Source organism: Pelophylax lessonae (genome assembly GCF_965119305.1).
Source record: "Pelophylax lessonae genome assembly, chromosome: 5".
NCBI lineage: Eukaryota > Metazoa > Chordata > Amphibia > Anura > Ranidae > Pelophylax > Pelophylax lessonae.
The window spans coordinates 284,081,493-284,108,317 of record NC_138772.1 but is presented as its reverse complement, the minus strand read 5'-3'; the positions used below and the strand labels follow the sequence as shown (position 1 = coordinate 284,108,317).

The window sequence follows — 26,825 nt, the reverse complement described above, 5'->3', positions numbered from 1 at the left end:
TGAGCCGCAGTAGAATCGGATTGCATAGTGGTTCACACTTGTGCGATCGGATTCTGTGCGTACTTGCAGAGCGCACTGCGATATGCGATCGCAACTGGGGGTGTCCTAACTTTTAATTGACACCCCCTGCGTATCGCATATGGCAGTGTGAACTGCCAGATGTGCGGATGCGATGCGGGAACACGCTGCATATTCGCAGCGTTCCCGCATCGCAGAAGTGTGAATAGGCACTTAGTGTCTTGGGATACTGCTTTGATCTGTATAAAAAGGCCAGATCTAGCAAGCTTGCAATGGGAAAAAAATTGGGCTAACTTTACTTTACTTACTAGTTTTTGTTTTAAATTCTATTTTTTATATTTATATTCTTAATTCTAATTTTAATTGCGTTTGAAAGATTGCTGCGCAAATACAACAACCACCATTTTATTCTCTAGGGCAGTGGTGAACCTTGGCACTCCAGATGTTTTGGAACTACATTTACCATTATGCTCCTGCACTCTCAAGTGTAGTTCAGCACCATGGGAAATGTAGTTCCAAAACATTTGGGGTGCCAGGATTCGCCATCACTGCTCTAGGGTCTCTGATAAGAAAATAAATATAAATATAAATATATATATATATATATATATATATATATATATATATATATATATATATAATGTTTGGGGGTTCTAAGTAATTTTCTATCAAAAATTACTGATTTTAACATGTAAGCTACAAGGGTCAGAAAAAGGACTGGTCTTTAAGTGGTTAAACTGACCTCATTTAGGCTCCGTTCACATGTAGGCGTTTTGGGGCGTTTTTGGGGAGTTTTTCTGCTTTAGGATCAGCTCTCAAAACGCCCAACAAGACAAATCCTATTCATTTCAATGGCCCCTGTTCACATCTGAGCGTTTTGACGCTGTAAGCAAAACGCCCAACGCTCAAAAAAGTACATGAGCTTCTTTTTGGGCAGATTACAGGCGTTTTCCATTGGTCTCTATTCAATCTAAAAACGCCTGCACAAAAAACGCCTGTAAATCGCGGAAAAAATCGTGGTAAAAATCGCAGTAAAATCGCTGTAAAAAAATGCGCGAAAACGCTACGCTCAGGTGTGAATGTAGTCTTGGTGTCGGTTCACATATGTGCGGCTGCGGCGATCGCATATAATATCGGAGCGCACTGCTCCATTATATGCGATCGGGTGTGCGGTGCGAATTCAGCCATACACTCTGTATGGCTAAATTCGCACTGCACCCGCAGGAAAGACGCACAGGACCCTTTTTTTGAGCCGCATCAGGATCGGATCGCACAGTGGTTCACACTTGTGCGATCCGATCCTGTGCGCACTGTAAGATCGCACTGCGATATGCGATCAAACTGGGGGTGTCGTTAAGATTACATTGACACCCCCAGCGTATCGCATATGGCAGTGTGAACGGCCAAGGGTGCGTTTGCGATGTGGGAACAGGCTGCAAATTCGCAGCCTTCCCGCATTGCATAAGTGTGAACCGAGCCTTACAGACCAAAGTTCATCCCTTTGATTTAAAAGAACCAAATGATAGAATGTTTATAGTTATCCCCCAGTGCTGAGCAATGTTGATAAACATTTGCTGGAGGCTTTTTTTTTTTTTGACAGCTGTGAGTGAGAAGAGAATGGCTCTGCACTGTATGAATCGTGGAAATTCTGGATTAAGGGGGGTTGGAATCGCGATTGCAATTTTTTAAGGATTAATCATGCAGCTCGAAGTAGCATTAAAAAATACCTTTCACTAAAAACATAATTACTTTGCTGTTATTAAAAGGACAGATCACAACAAAACATGGATACATTATTAAAATCAGTTCATATACTAAAGTACAGATTTTGCTTACCATAATGTTGCTATAAAGCTCACTATGCCTAAATGACACTGGTTTAGCCATGTTGCAACATAACCCCATCTCATTTGTTTTTTCACGGACCAAAAAAAGGTAACCTTAATATCGCAGACCAGTGGCTCTTCTTTCTACACCCTGGCCTAGCCACTATATGTGCAAGAACCATCTATGGGAAAAGGAGGGGATCGTGTGTGTTCAGAAATATTTTGGTATTTTCACGTTTGGTGTCAAAGGATCTTTCTACAGCCATGATCCTGGTATCAATTTTTTACAGCTGCCTGATCACTTTTACAGGGCTCAGAATGGGGCCCCCTCCCTCAGCTGCCCATTGCGGTTCCTGGACTCTTCTGTTCCACCAACAACCCCAAGACCACTGTAAATATCTGGGTCCACTGCCCACAAAGGAGATAGAGGAACATCTGTTTCCCCATCTCCTTTGTGATGAATGAAGCTGGAAGTTTATCATCACTTCTGGTTTCAGTTCTGTGTTTCCCAGGCAGGTAAAACCAAGGAAGCAGCCAATCAAACACCTTTCCGTTTTATCAGCTGCCTTGGAAATCTATGGAGGGATCATGGGTTTATTATATAGACTCTCCATAAAAAAAGAGTGCCTGTCACTGGCCAAACCTATCACAAGGGGTGGCGTTCACCCCTTGTGATAGTAATAAAGTTAAATGGAAAAAAAAAAGTTAAATTATAAAAAAAGAAAAATCAAAGCATCGCTGACCCCCACCACACCCCACCACCTTGCTCACATGAAAATGCAAACGTGCTAATGAAGCAATGGTAATGAAACTTGTTAATCCTGTGCGCCTTCTTTCATTACACCTGGACCGAAGCAAAAAATATTTCTTACATTGTAATATTCTTCTCACCTGTCCGATAATATATTATATACGGCTACATGTATGACGTTTTTAGATATACTCTTGTATTGTATCTTTCACTGCTGTTTGTAATAAAGATGTAGATTTTCTTATATTTAGATTTTGCCTTTGTGTGTGGCACATTTAAAGTCCCTTTACTTGTATTCCCTTCTCTCCCTTGCCAGATTTCACATAGTTACATAGTAGGTGAGGTTGAATAAAGACAATAGTCCATCCAGTTCAACCTGTGTAGGTGTGTGTGGCTGTAATCATCTAACATAGACCTTAATGTCCTGATCCTTGAGATGCAAGTCTAATGCCCGGTACACACGTGCAGATTATCTGAAGACTTTTGTCTGCAGACTTACCAAAACCATATAATATGAGGTCAAACCTAAACACTTTCAATTTGTATGCAATCCGGCAGGCCCTTGCACTACAGAGAAAAGGTAAATCTGAAGACAAAAGTCTTCAGATAATCTGCACGTGTGTACGGGGCATAAGAGTCTTTTGAAAGTCACCATACTACCCGCAGAAACCACCTCTTGTGGTAGACAATTCCACAATCTTGTAGCCCTAACAGTAAAAAACCCCCCTCGTTGCCTGAGGTTAAAACGCTTCTCCTCTAATCGCATTGTATGTCCTCGAGTCCTCATGCAATTCCTTCGAATGAACAGCTTTTTTTCTAAGCTGAGATCCCCATTAAGATATTTATAAATTGCTATCATGTCCCCTCTCAAACGTCTCTTCTCCGGGGAAAATAAATCGAGCGATTGCAGCCGCTCTTCATAGTTAAGGTCCTCCAACCCCCTAATCAGTTTAGTTGCCCTTCTCTGGACTCTCTCCAGCTCCAACACATCCCTCCTGAGGACTGGCGACCAGAACTGGACAGAATACTCCAGATGCGGTCGGACCAGAGTTTTATAAAGTGGAAGGATTATAGTCTTATCTCTGGAATACATCCCTTTCTTTATGCATGCTAATATTCTGTTGGCTTTGGAAGCTGCCGCTTGACATTGCATGCTGTTGCCTAATCTATCATCAACCAAGACTCCCAGATCTTTCTCCATTTTTGATTCCCCCAAGGTTTCCCCTCCTAATGTGTATTGTGTTTTTATGTTTTTAGTCCCCAAGTGCAAAACCTTACACTTCTCCACATTAAACCTCATTTGCCAGGTCGTTGCCCACTCCATTATTTTGTCCAGGTCATTCTGTAGGATATCTGCTTCATGCTGTGCAGTTATTGCCCTGGCCAATTTTGTGTCATCTGCAAAAACTGATAACGAACTACTGATCCCGTCCTCAATGCTGTTTATGAATAAATTGAACAAGGTTGGTCCCAGGACTGAGCCCTGGGGCACCCCGCTTACTACCTCAGACCAGTCTTGAGTATGCGCTGTTTATTACCACCCTTTGGACACGCCCTTTTAGCCAGTTCCGTATCCAAGAGCAAACCCTGCTGTCGATACCTGCAGACCTTATTTTATAAATTAAGCGCTTGTGGGGAACTATATCAAACGCCTTAGAGAAATCCAAGTACACCACATCCACTGGTCTGCCCCTATCTAGCTCACAGCTCACCTCTTCGTAGAATGCTAAGAGATTGGTTTGACAAGAACGCCCATTTGTAAACCCGTGCTGGTTACTGCTGATGATGTTGTTGTCTTTAACAAACTCTACGATATAGTCCCTTATCATCCCCTCCAGAAGTTTACATACTATTGATGTCAAACTGACAGGCCTATAATTTCCCGGGATATGCCTCTGACCCTTTTTGAATATCGGAATCACTTTAGCCTTCCTCCAATCCCCTGGTACATCTCCTGTCCTAATACTGTCAGCAAAGATCAGGAACAGTGGTCTCGATATAACCTTATTGAGTTCCTTGAGTACTCTCGGATGTACACAATGCGGGCCTGGTGATTTGTTTGTGTTAAGTTTATCCAGTCTTTCCCTGATTTCACCCTCTGTTAGCCATAGTGGCAAGTCCTGTGTATTACTGCTAACCATACAGTCATGGTCAGTGTACCCCTCCTTTTCCTGCGTAAAGACTGACGAGAAAAAAGCATTCAGCACGGTTGCTTTTTCAGTGTCCTCTGTAACCATCCTCCCATCATCGTTAATTATGTGTGCAATATGCTCTGCCCTAGTTTTTTTGCTGTTGATAAACTGGTAACCTGTAAAGGCTTTTAAATGGTTGCCCTTCATATACTTTGAGGTACCATAGTATGTCGCCATTTTAGAAGAGCTCGCAATTTACAATCTTGAAATGCTTGGCATCTATTTACTTGAGGCAACATCTTTTATACCTAAAATTGGGTATATTATTGGGTTTGCGTGCACTAAAATTCATTTAAGTGTATTTTTTCCTGAACATTTGCGTTTAAGAAATGGCTGCAGAAATATTGTTTGAGATAAAAAATTACAACAGCCACCATTTTATTCTCCAGGGCCTTTGCTTCCAGAAAATACATACTGTTTAGGGATCCAAGTAATTTTCTATTTCTAGCAAGAATACTGATTTTAGCATGCCTGTGAGAGACATAAAAATTGCCCTAGACAAGTGGTAAACACCATCCATACTAAAAAAATTAAAAATCTTGCATCAGGAGTTATTTAATAATGTACATATTGCAGGAATATTAAATCACTGGTTTTGTTTATACCGTGTTTCCCCGAAAGTAAGGCCTACCCTGAAAGTAAGACCTAGTGTTATTTTTGGGGAGGGCTGCAATATAAGTCCTACCCTGAAAATAAGTCCTAGTTTAGTGTATGAAAAATCCTTGGATGCACTTTATTAGTGTTTTAAATAATGTGTATTTGTAATATAATACTGTGAAATACATTCCTTGCATCGCCGCTCTGCTCTCAGCTGATTCTGTCTTTCTCCTCTCATACCGGTAGCTGTCAGAGGGGGATATCAGCCCCTCCCCTCTGCAGTGTAACACAGAAGCGCCGGTATTCGATTAGAATTGTAGGAAATACCTTCGATACAATCGGCCCTTCCGTGACCCCCAGCTGTCAGCGGGGGAGAAGAGGGCGGCAGATCAGCTGAGCCCGGAGCGGCGATGAAGAAGGTATTTCACACTATTGTAATCTAATCTACCCTGCGCTTCTGTGTAAACTGCAGAGGGGAGGGGCTGAGATCCCCCTCTGACAGCTACGGTATGAGAGGAGAAAGACAGAGTGGGAGACACAGCTGTGATGTAATGAAGGTATTTTACACTATTGTATTACAAAAACACACACTGGACATATATAAAACACTAATAAAGTGCATTCTAGGATTTTATATACACTAAACTAGGTTCACACTGGATTCTTGGCACACAGGAAGGGCAGAGAGGGACAGGACAGAACATTATAAGACCTACCCCGAAAATAAGCCCTACTGTGTCTTTTGGTGCCAAAATTAATGTAAGACCCGGGCTAATTTTCGGAGAAACACGGTAGTTTACAATTGTACTGTATTGACTTGAAACCTAAACTTTTATAAATGTTACTTTAATGGGATTTTGTAAAGTTTTTTTTTTTTATTAAAAAATAACAAACATGTTATACTTACCCCCCTTACCCCCTCTGTGCAGTGGTTTTGCACAGAGCAGCCCGGATCCTTCTCTTCGACTCTCCTGGCTCCTATCGAATGCCCCCACAACAAGCAGCTTGTTAGAGGGGCACACAAGCTGAGCTGCAGCTTTGCGTATCCATTCAAACAGGAGTCCCCCCTCTTTCCTGATTGGCTGAGTTTGATTGACAGCAGCAGGAGCTGCTGTGTCTCAGCCAATCAGGAGGAAAGTCCCAGATGGCCGAGGAACTCGTGGACATCGCTGGAGAGAGATGGGGCTCAGGTAAGTATTAGGGGGGCTGCTGCACACAGGAGGCTTTTGATCTTAATGCATAAAAAAACCTTCAGACTTTACAACCACTTTAAATGTTTCTAAAATCCCAAAGCAGAAAATACTAATTTATGTTCACTTAAAATTGTAAATTTTGAGAATTAACCCTTCCACTCCTTCTAGCCTAATAAACTGATTAAGCCACTTGCAATTTCTTTTCTTTCGGTGCACATATGAAGTCTGTAGAAGTGTTGTGAATCTGGAATTCTCATGTATTACTATGCATATCCCTGTACTTTAAAATGTGCATTAAACTCTGATAGGAGACTTAAAAGTTATATTAATTTGAATTTACGAATGACACCATAACTGCATCTGTCCAATTTTGATGTTCATAGTTGGATAGAGTGTGGGCTGAAGCCGTGTTAATTGTGAATTTACAGCTTTGATGCAACACTGTCCTGTCTCCAGATGCCAAGCACATATCACAACATAACTTTACACATGGTAGATCCCTTTCTATACCCCCTTAGAGAACACTCGACGTGTCCACTGTGCAGATAAGACTCATGCTGGATTTAAAGTATGAAATACATTTTGTTTTCCTTAAAGTTCTGTAGTCACATTCATCAAATAAAATCACACAAAATATTGCACATTCTTGGCAGAAACAACATTTTTCAGTGGACATTGAACCTATGAAAAATTACCTTTTATGGCATATCCTGGAAAAAACTCAGGGATTAACAGAATGCAAGACTGTGGGAAATAGGCAAAGCAAGTAAGGGCTTTAAAGTCTACATGTCAGAAACTTAAGTGGAAAGTTTCTAAAAGGCCAAAATCCATGGGACATCTCTATTTCAACAGTTTTGCCTATTTAAAAATCTGCTCTGCAAATCTTTTCTAATTTTGGACACTTATCCACTGTCAACAACAACCATTAAGCTGCCACAAACCTACAATAATTAAATTTCTTTGGACAGAGGTTTGAAGCAGTAATAAATCCAAAAAAAAAAAAGTAATTATCTCAGCTTACAATTCTTAAATGTGGTGGCTGCATTGGTTTTGGTAGGCTTTTTTTCCCCCAACTGGTGAGCTGGCCAGTAATACACTTTTAGGGCGTCTCCATTCTGGATGGAGGAGCAATGGACACACCTCTGGACAGCAGCATTATCAATATGGGGAAGGGTAGTGTCAGATGCACTAAGCCGATTTAGATGGACTTGACTAATGAAGGCCAAACTTCTGCTAACACTTTTTAAAGTGGATGTAAACCCTTCTATTGTTTTCAGCCAAGGAAGCTGAAATTTTGGCCTCTGTTTATTCTTCAACTGCCATGATGCTGCGCATGTGATCAGTTATGACACCAGCCATTGGATGGTTTGACAGTTTGAGAGCACATCCAATGTGACAGTTACATTCCCAACATGTGCCAAAAATGTTACTGTTTTTTGAAACTATTCCATTTATGGGTTTAAGGGTTGGTCCACATAAGTGCAATATCAGACAATGCATGAAATTCGCACCGCATTGCTTTGCAGATCATATGCAATGTTTTTGCAATGCAAATTCAGCCATGCAAACTGGCTGAATTTGCAACACATTCGGACCAAACTCGAGCAGGACCCTTTTTTTGTCCGCACCAGAATCAGATCGCATTGCAGTCTGATTTCACAGTTTGCACTGCAAAACAATTTGGGGGTGTCACTAATTTTATATTGACACCCGCAACCGTTCTGAACTGCCTGCGATTCTGATGCGGTGCAGAATCAACAGCTAATTCGCTGTGAATTCGCACCGCATCCAGTGTGAACCGGGCCTCAAACCAAAAACTGGCGCTACCCATTAATAAAGTATATTATTCAAAAATCCTCAGATATATAGAAAATAAGTGCATAACCCACAGCTATCACTAAATATGAAAACAGAACCTCAGTATATAAACTTGTGCAAATATACAAATATGTAAAACAAATATATGCAACAAAGCAAATAAATAGTTAAAAATTATAAATGATCAATAATATATATCTAAAAATGAAGTCAAATTCATGCAAAGAAAATATAAAATGCATCCATATACAGTCCAGTTCATGCAAAAAAAATATTTAGGGTGCTACCATTTAAATTTCCAGTTAGTGCATCAGTTGTGTGTATAATCCTAGACACCACACAGCCTCTTCATTATTCCACCTCAGTGCTCGACAATCCCCCTTTGGGTGGCCTCTCACCTGTTAAAATAGATCTCACCCAACAGGGAAGGTCATACATGTCAGTATAGTATCGAGACACAACGTCCTCAGCTCTGCCTACTGTGATACAGTCATCAGCCACCTCACATGTTGCGCCTCCCAGGCATTCTCAAAGGTGTAGGCTTATCACCGTTGCTTTTTTGCACATATTTGTTTACATATTTGTATATTTGCACAAAATAAATACACTGAGGTTATGTTTTCATAATTCGTGATCGCTGTGGGTTATGCACTTATATATTTGAAGATATTTGATTAATGTACTTTATTAATTGGTAGCGCCTTAACAGTTTTTAGTTATGGAGTTTTATTTTGGTAGAAGCTGCTATCTTTAGATAATGTTTGAGATTTTGGCACGTTAGTGAGGTCGATTAGTTCAGGAAGTCACCCATTTTTTTTTTTTTTTACATTTATGGGTTCACTTCCGCTTTAAGCAAGTACAGCAACAGTTTTTTTTTTCCCTTTTCGGATAAAGGTTTTACATAAATGAACAAGAGTTGACCATTGTAAGCACCCCTAACAGTGCTACACTGTTTGTCTGAACCCTCTAAGGCCAGCCATACATGGGTTGAATTTCGAAAGTCTTATCTAAGAATTTTGTTCTGATTTCGCACCATTAGTGGGCTGCAGCAACAGCTGATTTCGTGTGGACATCAAATTTGAGTAATCGGGATGTTGGAAATTTTTTAAAAAAACTAACGATTTTCTAATCAACCATGGGAGAATTGTGTGAGAAATATAATCGAAAAAGAAAAGGGCCATGAGCACAAGAAAAAAATCTCCCGGAAAGAAAAAAAAGATTGCCGGCCATCAAAATTCTTTCCTGTAGCAAATTAGACAAAAGGTTGGTTGGGGTATGCTTTAAAACGCAAGTCCACTTTTGTTAAGAAAAAAAAAATCCCCTCTGAGTGACCAACATTGCTCAGAGCGTAAACTTTGTTGCAGATTTCTACCTTTTGTTGTTTTGTAAAAACAGCTGTGTGTTTTACATGTCCCTTGCAGACTTATTCCAAATGGAAGTGTCTTAAATTATAATCGCATGGTGCAACGTCAATGTTCTAAGAAGAACATCTTCAATGTCTGCATCCCTGTAGAAGTATTTAAATGAGAAGTTCACCTTTTCGAACATATTGCATGTTACACCTGTATTCAGCGTGTAACATGTTAGTGCTGGACCTGCCCCCACCCCCCCAATCCCCCCCACCTACGATCTTCACTGTGAAAGCAGACCAGGGATCTTCTCCCCATGTCTGCTGCCACAATTCAAAAATTCTGCGACTGGAAAATTACAACTACAGACAGCCTTTGTGTCTGTCGGGTTATAGTTCTCAATGAACTACCACGGCGCTGTTGAGCATGGTGGTCGTTTATTTAAAGTCCCTGTCAGTGCAAAACTGTATGCTCATATGAGGTACGAGCAAACTGCTAACACACAGAATCTGAAAAAGCCCTGTATAGCTCCCACGATCGGCTGCAATGCTTTGCAGGCTCCCAATAAAGAAAAAAAGAAATAATAAATTAACATATTTTTACCTGCAAAAAGATGTGCATTTTTTTTTTAAAAGACTTATCCTTTAACCCTTGGGGATCAGCTCACCAAAACTGAAATGCCTACTGCAGGGGGTGCCTAAATCAGTGGGCCATTCAATCAAGCATGGAAATTACATTTCTGTGGAAGTTCTTTACATCACCAAAGAACACCTCCATGTTACCATATTGTATTGAATTTTACAGAAATTTATATAGCTCAGATTGAAATGGAAAGGTCAGTTTTAATACCATTGAATTACAACTTTGCTTGTATAGCAATTGTATATGCTATATTCACGGCTTGACAAATTTGCTTGAAATCTAGGAGCCAGCTAAAAAAGTTTGGAGCCAGTTTTTTTTTTTCACATGCCGAATGGCCGGCTTCTGTCAGACTGGCTGCCATACACACGGGCCAAATGGCGGCCATTTTTTAATGCATTGGCAGCTGTTGCCTGGCATTCGGCCTGTGTGTACTTGGTTTGATGGTGCGATGAGCAGTGGCTCACTAGGGAAGGACAGTGCAGCAAGTTGAAGGAGATAGGAGATCCAGTAACTCATGCCACCTTAGGCCCCTTTCACATGTGCACCTCCGCTAAGCGGAATCTGCTTTCTAAGCGGGGATTTCTTTGCTAATCCCCGCTGAGCAGGTGGATGACAGGTCTTGTCCGCTCCACTATGTAGAGCGAACATGGACACAGCCCTGCTCTCCTCTATGAGGCAGTCGGATGGAAATGGATTACCGGTCTATTTCAATGCAAAGCCATCTGATTCGATCTGTCAGACAGATGGAAAGTAGGACCACCATCCGTCTGTTTTTGGCCGACAGGATCAGAAGGCGGTGGTTGTCAGTGGACATCCGCCAATCCATGGAGGAGACTGGAGGGTCCGCCTGCTGATCAGACAGCCTGCGTGAAAGGGACCTTCGGCTGTGTGGTCTAACAGGGAGAGAATAAAAAATTATAAAAAAATAATTTTAATGGAAAAAAATAAAAAACGGTTTCCATCTTTGTGGAGTTGTAAACGGAACTGAGGCTGTTCCGACCAGCTGGCCCACATTCCCTGTCCACTCCCCGGTAAGGACAGGGCGCCAGATCAAGCCCTCAACCTCTTCTGGGAGCAGTGAGAACAGGCAGGGGAAATCCTCAGCGCCCCCAGTGACTGCTTGTTGCAGCCCCGGCCATCACAAGAGGGCGCCAGTTCCCCGATAGAAGAGGCCGCAAAGCGGCGACCTCAATTACCAGCCGGCACGGCATCTTAGTCCGCGCACCCGCAGGCGGGGGCTACAGTGTAGTCCGGCCACGGGGCCGCTAATGCGACCTAGCACCTGGGGTTTGTCGAGCCCTACTAGATTACTATTTTATTTGCTATACTTTTTTTTTTTTTAAACCACAAAAGTGGAGCTACCCTTTAAGCTGTACAAAATAGGTTATATTGTGTGGTGGAACAAAGAAAAAAAAAAAAAAACTTTATAAATAGTCCTCTAGAGGACAAACATAGGATGCCAAGGTTAAATATTTCTCATCTAGAACCAGAGAATTAGAATAGATTTCGGTCAGGTCACCTGTGTTGTGTATAGTATAAACAGTATTACCCAGAATGGATGGAGTTAAGTTCTCATGTGCCAGTTAATGTGACAGTTCTGCTCTCAGCTCCAGGGAAAGGTCCTGGCTTGCGCTTCGCAGCTATTGGTTTTGTAAACAAGATACATTACAGTCAAGGGATTTCTTAAATTCCCAAAAGCCAAATGACTTATCTTTATTTATTTTCTGTCACAAATAGAGTCTCAGGGACAGAAGTGATTTAAACCTGGCCCACCTTCCCAGATGGTGCCCATACGATTTAATCAATATTTACAGCACCATGCAGGTTACAGAGAGAATTCTGCTCACCCCATATCTTGCCTTCATCTCAACAACCAAGACACAATCTCAATGTAATGCGTATGAATTTATACAAATGATGCATCCCACATGTATACCATCACAGCATATAATAAATGGCCTTTTGGGATAATTAGTCTCAATTGTTTAAGTGGCCAGATTATATCTGCTTATGATTTTTGTTGATTAGATTTAAAGTTATATTTAGCAGCACTAGTCTCCATCTTTCATACACAAGATGAATATGAAGAGTATGCTAGGCTGATGTTTGCAAGACAATAAAATAGCACCACAAAATAAAGAAATAAAAACAAGATTGCTTAAGCCATGCCCTGTATGGCTGACCCATTTGTTGCTTCCTTGAAAATTCTGACAGCAGTATGAAAAGTCAAAAGCAGAACATTATAAAGGAGTTGACAAGAAAGCTTTATTTATGTGGAACCAAGTCTGCTGCACTTACCATTTTATTGGGGTACCTTAAAACCACTGGCTGGACGGGCACAGCAGGAATAAATGCACCTAGAAAAACAGAAAGCCAATTATATTATCAATAATATCCTGTAATATACATGTTGTGAGGTTAGGGATCCACACAAACACATGCAGGGTATTTAAATGTATTTTCTATATACTGTAGCGAGGTTCTGATGTGTTTTCCATGCATTCTGTATGTGTTTTCTCTTTATGTACAACTTCATTCAAATATATATATATATATATATATATATATATATATATATATATCTCATCCTACAACCTATCTACTGTGGAAAACATTTTTTTTTTTTTACTCACAGAACGAAAATGCAGCAATGAAAATGGTGTGTCATGGACTATACTGGTAGATCTCATTACCCATTAAATTAGAAGTTTGTCAAGCATTTAAAGGAACGCCAATGTCATTTTGAATTTAGTCTGGCAAGGTCACAGCGTCAAATTTATGGAACCTTTGAGGGTTTTTTTTTTTCAGTTTTTCATTTTTGCTATCAAATTGGACTCTGGGATTGAAACAGCAAATGTTCCCCACCTTTCAGTGTCTGCAACACAGTGATATCTATAGCATAGGTTTTAGGCAGGACTTTTACTTTAAAACGTTAAAATTGTTCAGTTTAGTAAACTTCATAAAGTACAGGGAAGTGTCCCTTTTCCAAATGTTGTCTAACATAACCAAATGCAGATTCTCTCTTTGTCCTGCATAGTATCGTTGCTATAGGCCATAAATAATCATCATCATTTTTTGTTGTTGTTTTGGTCAGAGTAACGCTGGCCATACATTATACGAAAAATCAGCCAAATTTTGGTCATTTGGATAGTTCGTTTGTTTTTTTGGCCAGTTAATGGGTACAAAACGGTAATCGGTTGTGATGTTTTTGAACCGAAAAGACGAAGGACAAGTTTGGAAATGTTCTGCCGAACAAACGATGATTTGAAAGGTTAATGGGTTTCTCGCCCAAATGGTTTGCACTAGGTATATGGGAAAAAACAACAAACTGATTTATGTTCATTGAACGATTTATCGGCCATTACAATATGGCACGATCGTTTGCTCTCACGGCCTAGGGTTTGCTTTTCAAAAATGAGTTCAAACGATTTTTCATATAGTGTATGGCCAGCATCAGTTGGGGTTTGACCTGCAATGGTTTAAAGTGGTTCTAATGGCAGAAGGTCTTAAATCCTAATGCATTCTATGCATTAGGATAAAAAAATCTTTCCTTGTGCAGCAGCCCACCTAATACTTACTTGAGCCACAGCTCGATCCAGTGATGTTACACGAGAAACTTAGCTGTCTGGGACTCTCCCTCCTGATTGGCTGAGCGAGTGCTATTGGCTCCTGCTGCTGTCAATCAAAGTCAGTGAGCCAATGAGGAGAGAGATGGGGCAGGGCTCAGGCGCCCCCATAGCAAGCTGCTTGCTGTGGGGGCATTTGGCAGGAGGGAGAGGCCAGAAATGCCGGTGAGGGCCCAGAGAAGAGGAGGATCAGGGCTGCGCTGTGCCAAACCACTGCATAGAGCTGGTAAGTATGACATGTTTGTTGTTTTTAAACAAAAGAAAAAATAAGACTTTAGTTTCACTTTAAAACTGCCACCTGTGATCTCTCTCCTATTCATACAGTGTAAGAAATACACTAGAGGGCTGGTTATGTCATAAAGCCATACAGGCAAACTGCCACAATGTCCATTCCCGGTGCATCGCCAGCTACTTGTTTGTGCTCCTTACACAAGGAGGCTCTCTCGCTGTTGTCTGTAGAACCTGGCAGTTACTCTGACACCCACTGCGCTCTGGGACACACTAACAGCATCTCTCAGAGCAGGATGGCTGTCAAGATCACACAAACCGAGCCAGTAAATGTCTGTATTCTCCGGGGCAGATTATAAAACGGGTGATCAAGGTGGGGTTGTCACAAGAGTTGCAAAAAAATGTGTACGTAAAACGCAAAATTTATTTTTGCTATGCTTGGCATTATGCGTCACTTAAGCCCCGGTTCACACTTGTGCGTGCGGGGTTCGCATGTAATGTCGGAGCGCACTGCTCCGACATTACATGCGATCGGCTGTGCGGTGTGAGTTTAGCCATACAGTTTGTATGGCTAAATTCGCACCGCAGCCGCACCAAACACGCACAGGAAGCCGCATCAGGATCGGATCGCACAGCGGTTCACACTTGTGAGATCCGATCCTGTGCGAACTGCACGATCGCACTGCGATATGCGATCAAACTGGGGGTGTCGTTAACATTACATTGACACCCCCAGCTTATCGCATATGGCAGTGTGAACTGCCGGGGGTGCGTGTGCGATGCGGGAACAGGCTGCGAATTTGCAGTCTTCCCGCATCGCATAAATGTGAACCGAGGCTTATAGTTTATACCATGGGTGTCCAACCTTTCGGCTTCTCTGGGCCACATTGAGTGTAGAGAAATTTTCTCTGGCCGCTTATAAAATTATACTATAGTTAAGTTATACAAGTAATAAAACGCTGCCATGCCCTTTACCGCGCTGCGCCTTGCCCTCCCCCCTCCCCCGCACTAATTTAACACAACTAGAGGATGATCAAATGAAATGCAATCCGTATACAGAGGTTTACTTCTTCTGAGAGATTTTAAAGAAACAGTGATTTGAAGTGATCAGCGTCTATAGATCAGTGTCTACAGTTATGTGCTGGGGGATGGTTGCACCTCTAGCACATATGACTTAGGCAGCCAGAAAATGTAATGTCCTTATTCATACATGTATGAACAAGGACATGACATATTATGACAAAACACAACTAGTTATTAAAAAACATATTTCAACAATTTACACACACTAATGCACATACCTTTTCTACTTATTTTGCAGACTGCTGGCAGTTACTGCTGGCGGGTAATGCTGGTCATGATGGTACTGCTGGTCATGACGCCAGGTACTGCTGGAGGAAGCAGCGGCTGCAGTAGAGAGCAGATCCGCTGCTTCCTGTATGGCTCCTGTCACAGGCGGAGGAGGAGTGCATTTCATATCACTCTGCCTGTGACAGAGCCAGAACTATACAGGAGTGACAGGCTCTGTCACTGACTGCAGACATCCTAAGTCTTCCGCAGCAGCCGGGGATCGCACGGCACTTGCAGCCTAGTGCGTGCCCATCCAATGCAGCCTAAACCGTGCCATCCAATGCAGCGTCACCAGTGCCTGCCCATCCAATGCAGCCTGATCAGTGCCCATCCAATGCAGCCTCGCCAGTGCATGCCCATCAAATGCAGCCTGATCAATGCCCAACAATGCAGCCTCACCAGTGCATGCTCATCCAATGCAGCCTGACCAGTGCATGCCCATCCAATGAAGCCTGACCAGTGCCCATCCAATGTAGCCTCACCAGAGCCCATCCAATGCAGCTTCACCAGTGCATGCCCATCCAATGCAGCCTGATTAATGCCCATCCAATGCAGCCTCACCAGTGCATGCCCATCCAATTTAGTCTGCAATGAAGAGAGAGGAGAGCCGATGGATTGCGGGGATCTCCCGCTTACCCGGCTACCGCTGTCATACAAAGTCCTGCCTCCTGGACCGGCTCCTATGATAGAAGTCACCAATGTGCTGTCTATCATAGGAGCCGGTCCAGGAAGCGGAGCTTCCTATGACAGCGACCGCTGGGTAAGCAGGAGATCCCCGATCAGCTTGTACTCCAGCAGCGCTCTCCCCACCCCCCCTCCTCCCCTCCAAGGCAGCCTCTGCCTACAGTTAGTTGGAAGCCACTGTGGCCGTGCCCCCAATTAATCTTCCTTCCTCCCCAGCAAAAAAGTAATTGTCAGGGGGCAGTGGGCCGCATTGCCTGTGGTTCTGGGCCGCAGGTTGGACATGCCTGCTTTATACTATTTTCTTAAAGAGTAACTCCACTTTTGTTAAAAAAAACATTACCTTCTGGGTTTTGTTGCAGATTCCTATGGTTTGGTATTCTGGAGAAATAGCTGTTTGTGTCCATGTGCACAGTAAATATAATGGGAGGGATTTTATATTTATCAAATAGCTGCTGCACCTGCAGGGTCTGAATCCTTTTAGATGTGACTTCCCTTTGGGAGTATCTCACCACAAATGCCATTTTTGTTGCAAGGGATGCTCAAAATCGAATTTGTATCTTAGTGCAGACTTCTGGGAAAATCAGTAAAGCTGGATACACAATATACAACTTTTGTTGTTAGATTTCCTTTAGATTTACCTTCAACTATGTAGTGCAGGGGCCTTCCTGACTGCATACAAATTGAAAGTGTTCAGATTTGACCTCATATTATATGGTTTTGGTAAATCTAAAGGAAAAAATCTAAAGACAATTGTATAGTGTGAATGGCCCATAAGTCACTCACACAAGAAGGAAATTACATATCTATACACACCTCCAGGTAGCCATATTGCATTTTACAGAGAATTACAGTGCTGCAGATTGAAAAGTAAAAGGTAATTTTTAAAAGCATTCAAATTACAAAGACTTGTGTCGCAATTGTATACATTATTTATTTTTCATTTGCTAATTTTTTTTCCCAATAAAAGTGGAGTTGCCTTTTAACTAGTGATCGACCGATTATCAGCAAAGCCGATATATCGAGGGCCGATATGCAATTTGCCCGATATATCGTAATCGGCCTTTTGATTTACCGATATTGCCTGAAAGTGCTTGTACCGGGGGTGATGCCTGCAGCTAGAGGCATCACCCCGGTACCGGTGTCCATAGCCGACGATTGGCTGTCTTGTAATGACAAGCAATGCGGCTGAGAAGCCGCTCGGCTGCCAATCCAAGGAGCGGGAGGGGTTGCCGGGGTCTCCTGTCCCACCGGGAGACCCGGGCATCCTACCTTCCCCACCACCGTCTGACCGGGTCTCCATTTCTTTGAATTCGATGCCGCCAAGTACCTGGAAGTGATGTCATGACATGACATCACTTCCAGGTACTGGCGGCACCGAATAAAAAAAAAACTTACAGCATTCAAAACAGCCAAACTTGGTGTTTTGAATTCTTTTAAGTGTAGAGGAGGGGATCCCTCCACCACAGTACCTGTAGATATTAAAAAAAAAAAAAAAATGTAATGTCCGAAAATATTGGCCAATATCGGCCGATACCAATATCCGATGACCAAAATATCAGTATCGGCGATCTGACAACTCCTTCTCTGCACACAGAGCGGTTCAGCGAATCGATCCACCGCTGAGCAGAACAGACTCCGTTCCATGTGAAAGGACCCTAATAGTATAGGAAAGCTATATATATATATATATATATATATATATATATATATATATATATATATATATATATATATATATTTGGGTTATAGGAAATTTTCTAGGAAAAACTTGTAAACAAAAAGTGTCAGAAAAGGCTTGGTCTTCAAGTGGTAACAGCATACAGTGAGGCATGATGCCAAGCAATTTTCAATTTACATCACATTTTCAACATAACTTTCAAAATGAATCTTGTACTGTATCAATTTTATTATCACGGGTCACTGCATTTTACAATATCTTAATAAATAAGCCAGAATCTAAACTCATTTAAACAGTCTATAAAACACATTAACAAATATGGGTCACGGCAAGAACCATGCGGTATCACCTTCATGCCAAGATATTTGATTTTATAAAGAGGATTACATTTATCATGACTCAGGACTCGTGTACGCTGAAGCTCAGCTTATCTACTCAGCATTTCCTACTCTAGGGATACAATTGATACAATTACTATATGCACTGTGGCATCTCACTTTGGATTGGATAAGCTTTCGTTTATAACAAGAGGAACTAGATTACAAATGGAGATAAGAATAAGTATCACTTTTGGGGGGGGATAAACCTAATTTTATCGGAGAAAAGACAAATAGAGCAAATTTACATGTTCTTTAATTGTTAATCATTATTTAGATTTGCAGATTGTCTATGAGGTTTGTGATATGCAAGAAAAATTAGCAAAATACTATATAAATATATGACACCATTTTTTTTGTGATATGATTTTTCAAGTGGATGTAAAATCAAAATGTATTTTTTTAGTTCCATATAGAGTAGGAAACGGTTGGACCCTTTGCCAAATATTTATTGTGGTCTGATGCAGAGAAAATTCACCAGTTATCTGTCCTGGTGATCAATGTGACTAAAACAGAAAGAGGAAATCCTTAAATTTAGAACCGTCATTAAAGAGATTAGTGGAAATAAATCCACCAGTGGGAATTGAAATGTTTAGGTGATAAAGGTCCAAGATATGAGAATTCCTGTACTTAAGAGATTTGCAACCTCTTTCTGTAGCATATCCAACACTGAGAGTGTTAAAAGACAGCTTTGGCTATACGTACATTTAAATGAGTTTTTTGCATCCTACTAGGTCTATCCCTGTATCACAGGGAATAACAGTAGAAAATAAACTGCAAAGACAATACAAGCATATATTTATTGAAAAATTAGAGTCCGCCTTGTAATGGGCTTTGGGTATGGAGCTATTCTTTGTTTAAAAAAAATAACCAAACCCATAGTGATGTCACCTACACCTCCTGAAAGCCTCAGAAGGCAGGGCTGAGGATTTTTTTGTTCCACAGAGCTATTTTTTTCAAAGGGGGTTTAAGCTATATGTATTTTGGGGTATATGTAAGCAAAGTAAAATGTTTGATTTAATCAATAAAATGTAAAGCTAAACCTTAACTTTATATATTTTATCATAGTAGTAATTCTAAACTGTTGCTACCCACTTTCACTTAAAGAATACTTTGGATACCTCTGCATAAAAGTTTCAACGCCCTCACTATTACTACCTAAGACTGCTTTCACACGGGCAATCCGATCCGCCTGTCAGTTTTTCAGGTCGGATCAGATGCTCCATGCATCCCTATGGGGCAGCGGGTGCCAGCAGAGACATCTCCACTGACACACGCTGCTATCCGATTCCGATCCTATCTGTTAAATCCAGACGGATGGAAACCCTATATTCAGTTCCGTCTGGCAGATCGGATGGGATCGGATGAGAACGGACAGGCGGTCCATTCTCATCCGATCTCCCCATAGAGGATAGTAGGGATCTGATAGCTCCTTCTCCGGACACAGAGCTGTCATCCGCCTGCTCAGCGGGGATCAGCGAATCGATCCCCCACTGAGCAGAACGGACTCCGATCCGTGTGAAAAGACCCTAATACTGTAGGAAAGCTAAACACATATGGTAATGAAACATCAGTGATATAAATGTACGTTCATGTGTGCAAAATAGAGTCCATAAATAAGGACTCATTCTGGACACAGACAGGGTAAACATTCATATAATACTGTACAAATATCAGCTGCACTTAAGAGGACAAAAATTGATAAACCAGAATAAACAAATAATGAGCAATACAAACACTTGTAACAGCTGGCACATACTGAATGATGCTTTTGTGATTTCAGCACTGACAGAATATCTGCCTAGACAAGAGGCATAAATAATGGCATACATTCAGACACAAAATATTAATTTCCTACCAGGTTTGAAGGTAATGAGACAAGACCTATTGGTACAGGTTCCTTCTGGGAAGATCATTACCTGTAAACAAGAGAGAAAAACTATTTATCCACCTAAAACTAGCAACAGCAAAGAAAAGAGAAACTAAGCGACCGTGCATTTTGAATACAATGTTACCTACTCCAAACACTTTTACAAATATCATTTTGCATATGTAAAATTAGATGAATTCCAGGAATCTGCTATATATACACACAGTTGAATGTATGCATGTGAACTGTAATTCTGTATAGCCAGTCATGTGATCCAGAAACCACTGATCGAGTCCAAACAGGGTTGCCACCCCACTTCAATACAGGGTACTTTTACCCCCTTCCTGCCCAGACCAATTTTCAGCTTTCGGCGCTCTCACACTTTGAATGATAATTACTCAATCATGCAACGCTGTACCCAATCAAATTTTTAATCATTTTTTTTTTCACACAAATAAAGCTTTCTTTTGGTGATATTTAATCACCACTGGGTTTTTATTTTTTGCGACATAAGTAAACAAAAGAGCAAAAATGTTGAAAAAAAAAACATTTCTTTTTAGTTTCTATTAGAAAGTAATTTTCTTTCATAAATTTGGGCCACAATTTACACTGCTACATATCTTTGGTAAAAAAACAACTCAAATTAGTGGATATTATTTAGTCTGTGTAAAAGTTATAGAGTCTACAAGCTATGGTGCCAATCATTGAAAATTAATCACACCTGATGTACCGTCGGCCTATCATTTCTTGAGGCCCTGAAATGTCAGGACAGTACAAATACCCCCCAAATTACCCCTTTTTGTAAAGTAAACATTCCAGGGTATTTAGTAAGAGGCATGGTGAGTTTTTTGAAGTTATAATTTTTTTCCCACAATTCCTGGGAAAATGAAGAATTATTATTATTTTTTTTTTTTTTTTACACAAAATTGTCCTAACAAGTTTTTCTCACACACAGTATATGCATACTTGCAATTACACCCCAAAATACATTCTGCTACTCCTGAGTATGGCAATACCACATGTGTGAGACTTTTACACAGCATGGCCACATACAGAGGCCTAACATGCAGGGAGCACCATCAGGTGTTCTACGAGCATAAATTACACATACAGTGGGTACGGAAAGTATTCAGACCCCCTTAAATTTTTCACTCTTTGTTATATTGCAGCCATTTGCTAAAATCATTTAGGTTCATTCTTCCTCCTCATGAATGTACACATAGCACCCCATACTGACAGAAAAACACAGAATTGTTGACATTGTTGCAGATTTATTAAAAAAGAAAAACTGAAATATCACATGGTCCTAAGTATTCAGACCCTTTGCTCAGTATTTAGTAGAAGTCCCCTTTTGATCTAATACAGCCAGGAGTCTTTTTGGGAAAGATGCAACAAGTCTTTCACACCTGGATTTGGGGATCCTCTGCCAATCCTCCTTGCAGATCCTCTCCAGTTCTGTCAGGTTGGATGGTAAACGTTGGTGGACAGAAATTTTTAGGTCTCTCCAGAGATGCTCAATTGGGTTTAAGTCAGGGCTCTGGCTGGGCCATTCAAGAACAGTCACGGAGTTGTTGTGAAGCCACTCCTTCGTTATTTTAGCTGTGTGCTCAGGGTCATTGTCTTGTTGGAAGGTAAACCTTCGGCCCAGTCTGAGGTCAAGAGCACTCTGGAGAAGGTTTTTGTCCAGGATATCCCTGTACTTGGCCGCATTCATCTTTCCCTCGATTGCAACCAGTCATCCTGTCCCTGCAGCTGAAAAACACCCCCACAGCATGATGCTGCCACCACCATGCTTCACTGTTGGGACTGTATTGGACAGGTGATGAGCAGTGCCTGGTTTTCTCCACACATAACGCTTAGAATTAAGGCCAAAAAGTTCTATTTTGGTCTCATCAGACCAGAGAATTGTATTTCTCACCATCTTGGAGTCCTTCAGGTGTTTTTTTTAGCAAACTCCATGCGGGCTTTTATGTGTCTTACACTGAGGAGAGGCTTCCGTCGGACCACTCTGCCATAAAGCCCCGACTGGTGGAGGGCTGCAGTGATGGTTGACTTTCTACAACTTTCTCCCATCTCCTGACTGCATCTCTGGAGCTCAGCCACAGTGATCTTTGGGTTCTTCTTTACCTCTCTCACCAAGGCTCTTCTCCCCCGATAGGTCAGTTTGGCCGGACGGCCAGCTCTAGGAAGGGTTCTGGTCGTCCCAAACGTCTTCCATTTGAGGATTATGGAGGCCACTGTGCTCTTAGGAACCTTAAGTGCAGCAAAATCTTTTTGTAACCTTGGCCAGATCTGTGCCTTGCCACAATTCTGTCTCTGAGCTCTTCAGGCAGTTCCTTTGACCTCATGATTCTCATTTGCTCTGACATGCATTGTGATCTGGAAGGTCTTATATAGACAGGTGTGTGGCTTTCCTAATCAAGTCCAATCAGTATAATCAAACACAGCTGGACTCAAATGAAGGTGTAGAACCATCTCAAGGATGATCAGAAGAAATGGAAAGCACCTGAGTTAAATATATGAGTGTCACAGCAAATGGTCTGAATACTTAGGACCATGTGATATTTCAGTTTTTCTTTTTTAATAAATCTGCAACAATGTCAACAATTCTGTGTTTTTCTGTCAGTATGGGGTGCTATGTGTACATTCATGAGGAAGAAGAATGAACCTAAATGATTTTAGCAAATGGCTGCAATATAACAAAGAGTGAAAAATTTAAGGGGGTCAGAATACTTTCCGTACCCACTGTATAATTTCCTAACGACCTATCACACTTTTGAAAACCCTGAAGCACCAGGATAATGGAATTACCCACAAAATGACCCCATTTTGGAAAGCAAACACCCAAATGTATGTTCTATGAGGCATTATGAGTCTTTTGAACATGTCATTTTTTTCCACAAGTTTTTGAAAAATGTGGAAAGAAAATATATATTTTTTTTTTTTTACACAAAGTTGTCAATTTATAGATTTCTAACACAAAGCACATACATAGCAAACATTACACCCCAAAATACATTCTGCAATCTCCTCCTCACAAAGGATCAGTGTATGAGGAGGAGAGCCCGGTAACAGCTGGTTACCGTGGTTTGTTGACATTCTGTGACCTGCTGTGATTGGACACTGCCGGTCACGTGGTAAAGAGCCAATTTAGTTGGCTCTTTACCCTGATTGGGGATGGACTGTGTCAGAGTGACACTCTCTGCCCCCGATTACCACATGGTAAAGATCCATTTTTTATTGGCTCTTTACACTGATCGCGGATGGGCTGTGTCCCGAGGGACACGCCTCATCACCGATTGCCGGGGGGCGTGGGAGAGCGGCGAGAATGGGTGGACGTCATATGACGCCCGCCCAAAGGGACAGAGGGTTCCTGCCGGCGTCATTTCCCTATACGCCGGTAGGGAGGTGGTTAAACCAGGTCACATTAATTACACAGGTTCTGAGGTTAATATAATGAACATAAGGCACTAAGTGAGTTTAATTACCACCTTAATCAGCCTCAGAATCAGGCACAGACCAATTAATGTGTGTCCTGGTTTAAAGGGATGAGGTGGCAACCCTAGGTCCAAACCATGATGGCATGGCAGCACACTCGAGGGATCTCCACGTGTTTTTGTTTGTGTGTTCACAAACAGAAATATGCAAAATAAAGCTACATAAAATTTATTCTGGTGAAGGCATTGGATTTAACAGTGTTTGTTTGCCTGGAGTTCAGCTTTAACTTTACATCCTTTTTTTTGTCATCTAGGAGGTTCAAAAGTCTTCCTTAATCTATGACCAATGCAAAAGATTTGGTCTAAGCTGGTAAAAAGGTTACATGGTAAAATAAAATGTATTTTGATTGCCACCTAACAGTGCTGCACAAGTAACCAGTACTTAGCATGCCCTATAAGTCAAAGTACCTTAAAACACTTAGGCTAGGTTGACAAATGCGGGTCCGGTTTTGGTCCGGCTTTCATTCAGCGGTTTAAGTGTGAACCGAAATCGCACCTGAACCGGACTGAAAGATGCATACACACAGGAATCTTTTAAAATTTGCAATGCAACCAGCCCGCATATGTGTGAACCGGCTCCATTGAAAGTAGGTCTGGTTCACGTGTTATGCGAATCTGATGTGGTTCAAAATGCATCCAGTTCGAATATATGTGAACCGAGCCTAATGCCCAGTACACACGATCCGAAAATCGGGCGACGTTCCATCCGTTATTTTTCGTATTCTAGCAGCTCTCAATAATATTCGCTTAACGGGAGAGGTTACTCACGATACGAATTTTCTCGGACGATAATTCTTAGCTTTCGGTATGTGTAACCACGCTGTAGCGTGTGAGGGGAAAATGATGTCTACTGCTCATGCGCTGTCTACTGCTCACCATTTTTTTCGGACGAACAACATACTGATAATACGATTATCGTACGATTTGTTATAATACGATCAAAATTTTTATGCTTGCACGACCGGATAATATCGGGTGAACTGTCGTGATCGCCTCTCGTAAGCTGTGTACTAACGATCCGATTATCGTCCGATCCTTTCACAAGCGTTAATTTTCGGATCGTGTGTACGGGCCATTAGGGGGAGATTTACTAAACCTAGTGCAAACAGAATCTGGAGCAGCTGTGCATAGTAATCAATCAGCTTCCAACTTCAGCTTGTTCAATTAAGCTTTGACAATAAAACCTGGAAGCCGAATGGTCATTAAGCACAGCTACACCACTCGGTTTGCACCAGTTTTAGTAAATCTCCTTTTAAATGTCCCTGCACTTTTGACATGTTCATAAGATAGATACAGTATATAAATAAATGTTCTTCTTAGACAATGCCAGGTGCAGTCAGAAAACCAGGGAAACCACAGGACAGATAAATCAAAGAGCGAAATAAGAAAATGATTTTTTTTTAAAAGAACACGGTTTATACTTCTGCAGTGATTTAGTGAAAGTGGTAACATATTTTTGTCACTACATATGCTAGAAACTACAAAACAAATCACTTTTCTTTCTTTAATGGTATTAGATGCAGAGAAGTAAAAACAATATGATTGCCAATACTTCTCTATTTCACAAATTCAGGTTCGTCTTCTCTTATGTGGATTGAGCTTTACTCCATATTCTTGTGTGCAGATACAAGTGCTTTAAGCCACACACACAATTATGTCACATTACCAGTGGTAATATCCATGCATTAATGTGTCTTAAATAAATCTTTTAATCATGATGCATCCCTTTGGATAGTGATGTTATTGAATTAATCTTCAAAGGCCCCCTCCACACGGCTGTTCTGATCAGATCCGCCTGTTAGTTTTTCAGGTGGACCTATTCGGAGGGTCCATGCAGCCCTATGGACAGGCACATGTAAATGGGCTTGTGTAAGTTTACACCCTTCAATCTCCGGGTCCATTCTGGTCCAAAATATACAGAAGAAGACTGTGTGCTTTTCTATCTTTGCAGAGCGGATCGGCGGTAGCCTAATGTAAATGGACAGCGGTGTCCATTTACATCCGGCTGTCCACAGAGCTCAGCGTGGTCTGCCCATGTCCGTTCTGCATAAGCTGTGATATCTGTCCTGCTCGGATTTTACAGCCAAACTGTGATATCACCAGCTTTATATTTGTTGCATGCTCCTATTAACACAGTGTAACTTACATTTTTTTAAAATTATTGGTGAATATCACCTTGTTTTGTAATGTTTAGGAGGGGACAATGGAGTAATGTTTAAAATAAAGCTGGCCATTAATGGTGCGATGTACTTTCCTGCAACCTGTGAAATCGCTTGATTCCCCTATCAACACATTCAGTGTTGATGGGGGAATGGATCCATTGTGTTTTCCCGGCAGGGAGGAGCTGTCCCTGCTAAAAAGAACACAGCGATTACTGCTAGCAGCTATAATAGCCACCAAAAATAATAGCATGTAAAATCTGACAGGCTGGTGGTACCCGAGTTGATCACTCGATCAACTTTGGTACATTCAGCCTGCCTGTACATGGTTTGCATCTTGGCCAGTTCCTGCTGAACTGGCTAAGATTCGAACAGTCTTTAGCTGGCTTAACAAACCCGGTTTGAACTGTGCCAGTAGCTCTTCATTATCAGCTGTATATTCGATTTGAACACAGTCTGTCCTAACAGGGGGTTAACCATTTAGAAGCTGCCCACCTGTATCTTAATGAGCCAGTGACTCCCCAGTCTGTCTGGGGACATAGACACTATGGCCCCTTTCACACATATGGTCTGTTTGTCCGTTTTTCATCCATCCGTTGACGGATGAAAAACGGACATCAATGCATCTCTATGTAAAAACAGATGACAATGGATTATCATCATTAACATCCTTTTTCAACATCCATTTTCATCCGCTTCCATCAATGTCCGTTTTTTGGAACGGATGAATGCCCCTATTTTTCATCAGTCAAAAAAACGGATCGGACGAAAAACGGATGTAAAACAGACAAATGGTCCGTTTTTAATCCATTATTGGTAGTGGATGTAAAAAAAAAAAAAACGGATGAAAAAACAGATGAAAAACTGATACATTTTGCCGTGACTGAACGGACCGTATGTGTGAAAGTGGCCTATGAGATTATCCAAAAATGTTTGCAATCTGCCGGGAATGTGAAAAGAAAATGGAAGC

The 26,825-nt window shown here is 41.4% G+C and overlaps 1 protein-coding gene across 1 annotated transcript in view; it reads right to left on the bottom strand.

Moving 5' to 3' along the window:
* LPCAT1 (lysophosphatidylcholine acyltransferase 1) overlaps positions 1-26,825 on the bottom strand; it is a 290,886-nt gene that overhangs the window by 79,190 nt on the left and 184,871 nt on the right. Inside the window, exons 5-6 of the mRNA XM_082257844.1 lie at positions 20,188-20,248; positions 12,685-12,743 (exon numbers count right to left, since the gene is read on the bottom strand). Coding sequence (XP_082113970.1) covers positions 12,685-12,743; positions 20,188-20,248 — 120 coding nt within the window. The remainder of the gene's footprint in view (positions 1-12,684; positions 12,744-20,187; positions 20,249-26,825) is intronic.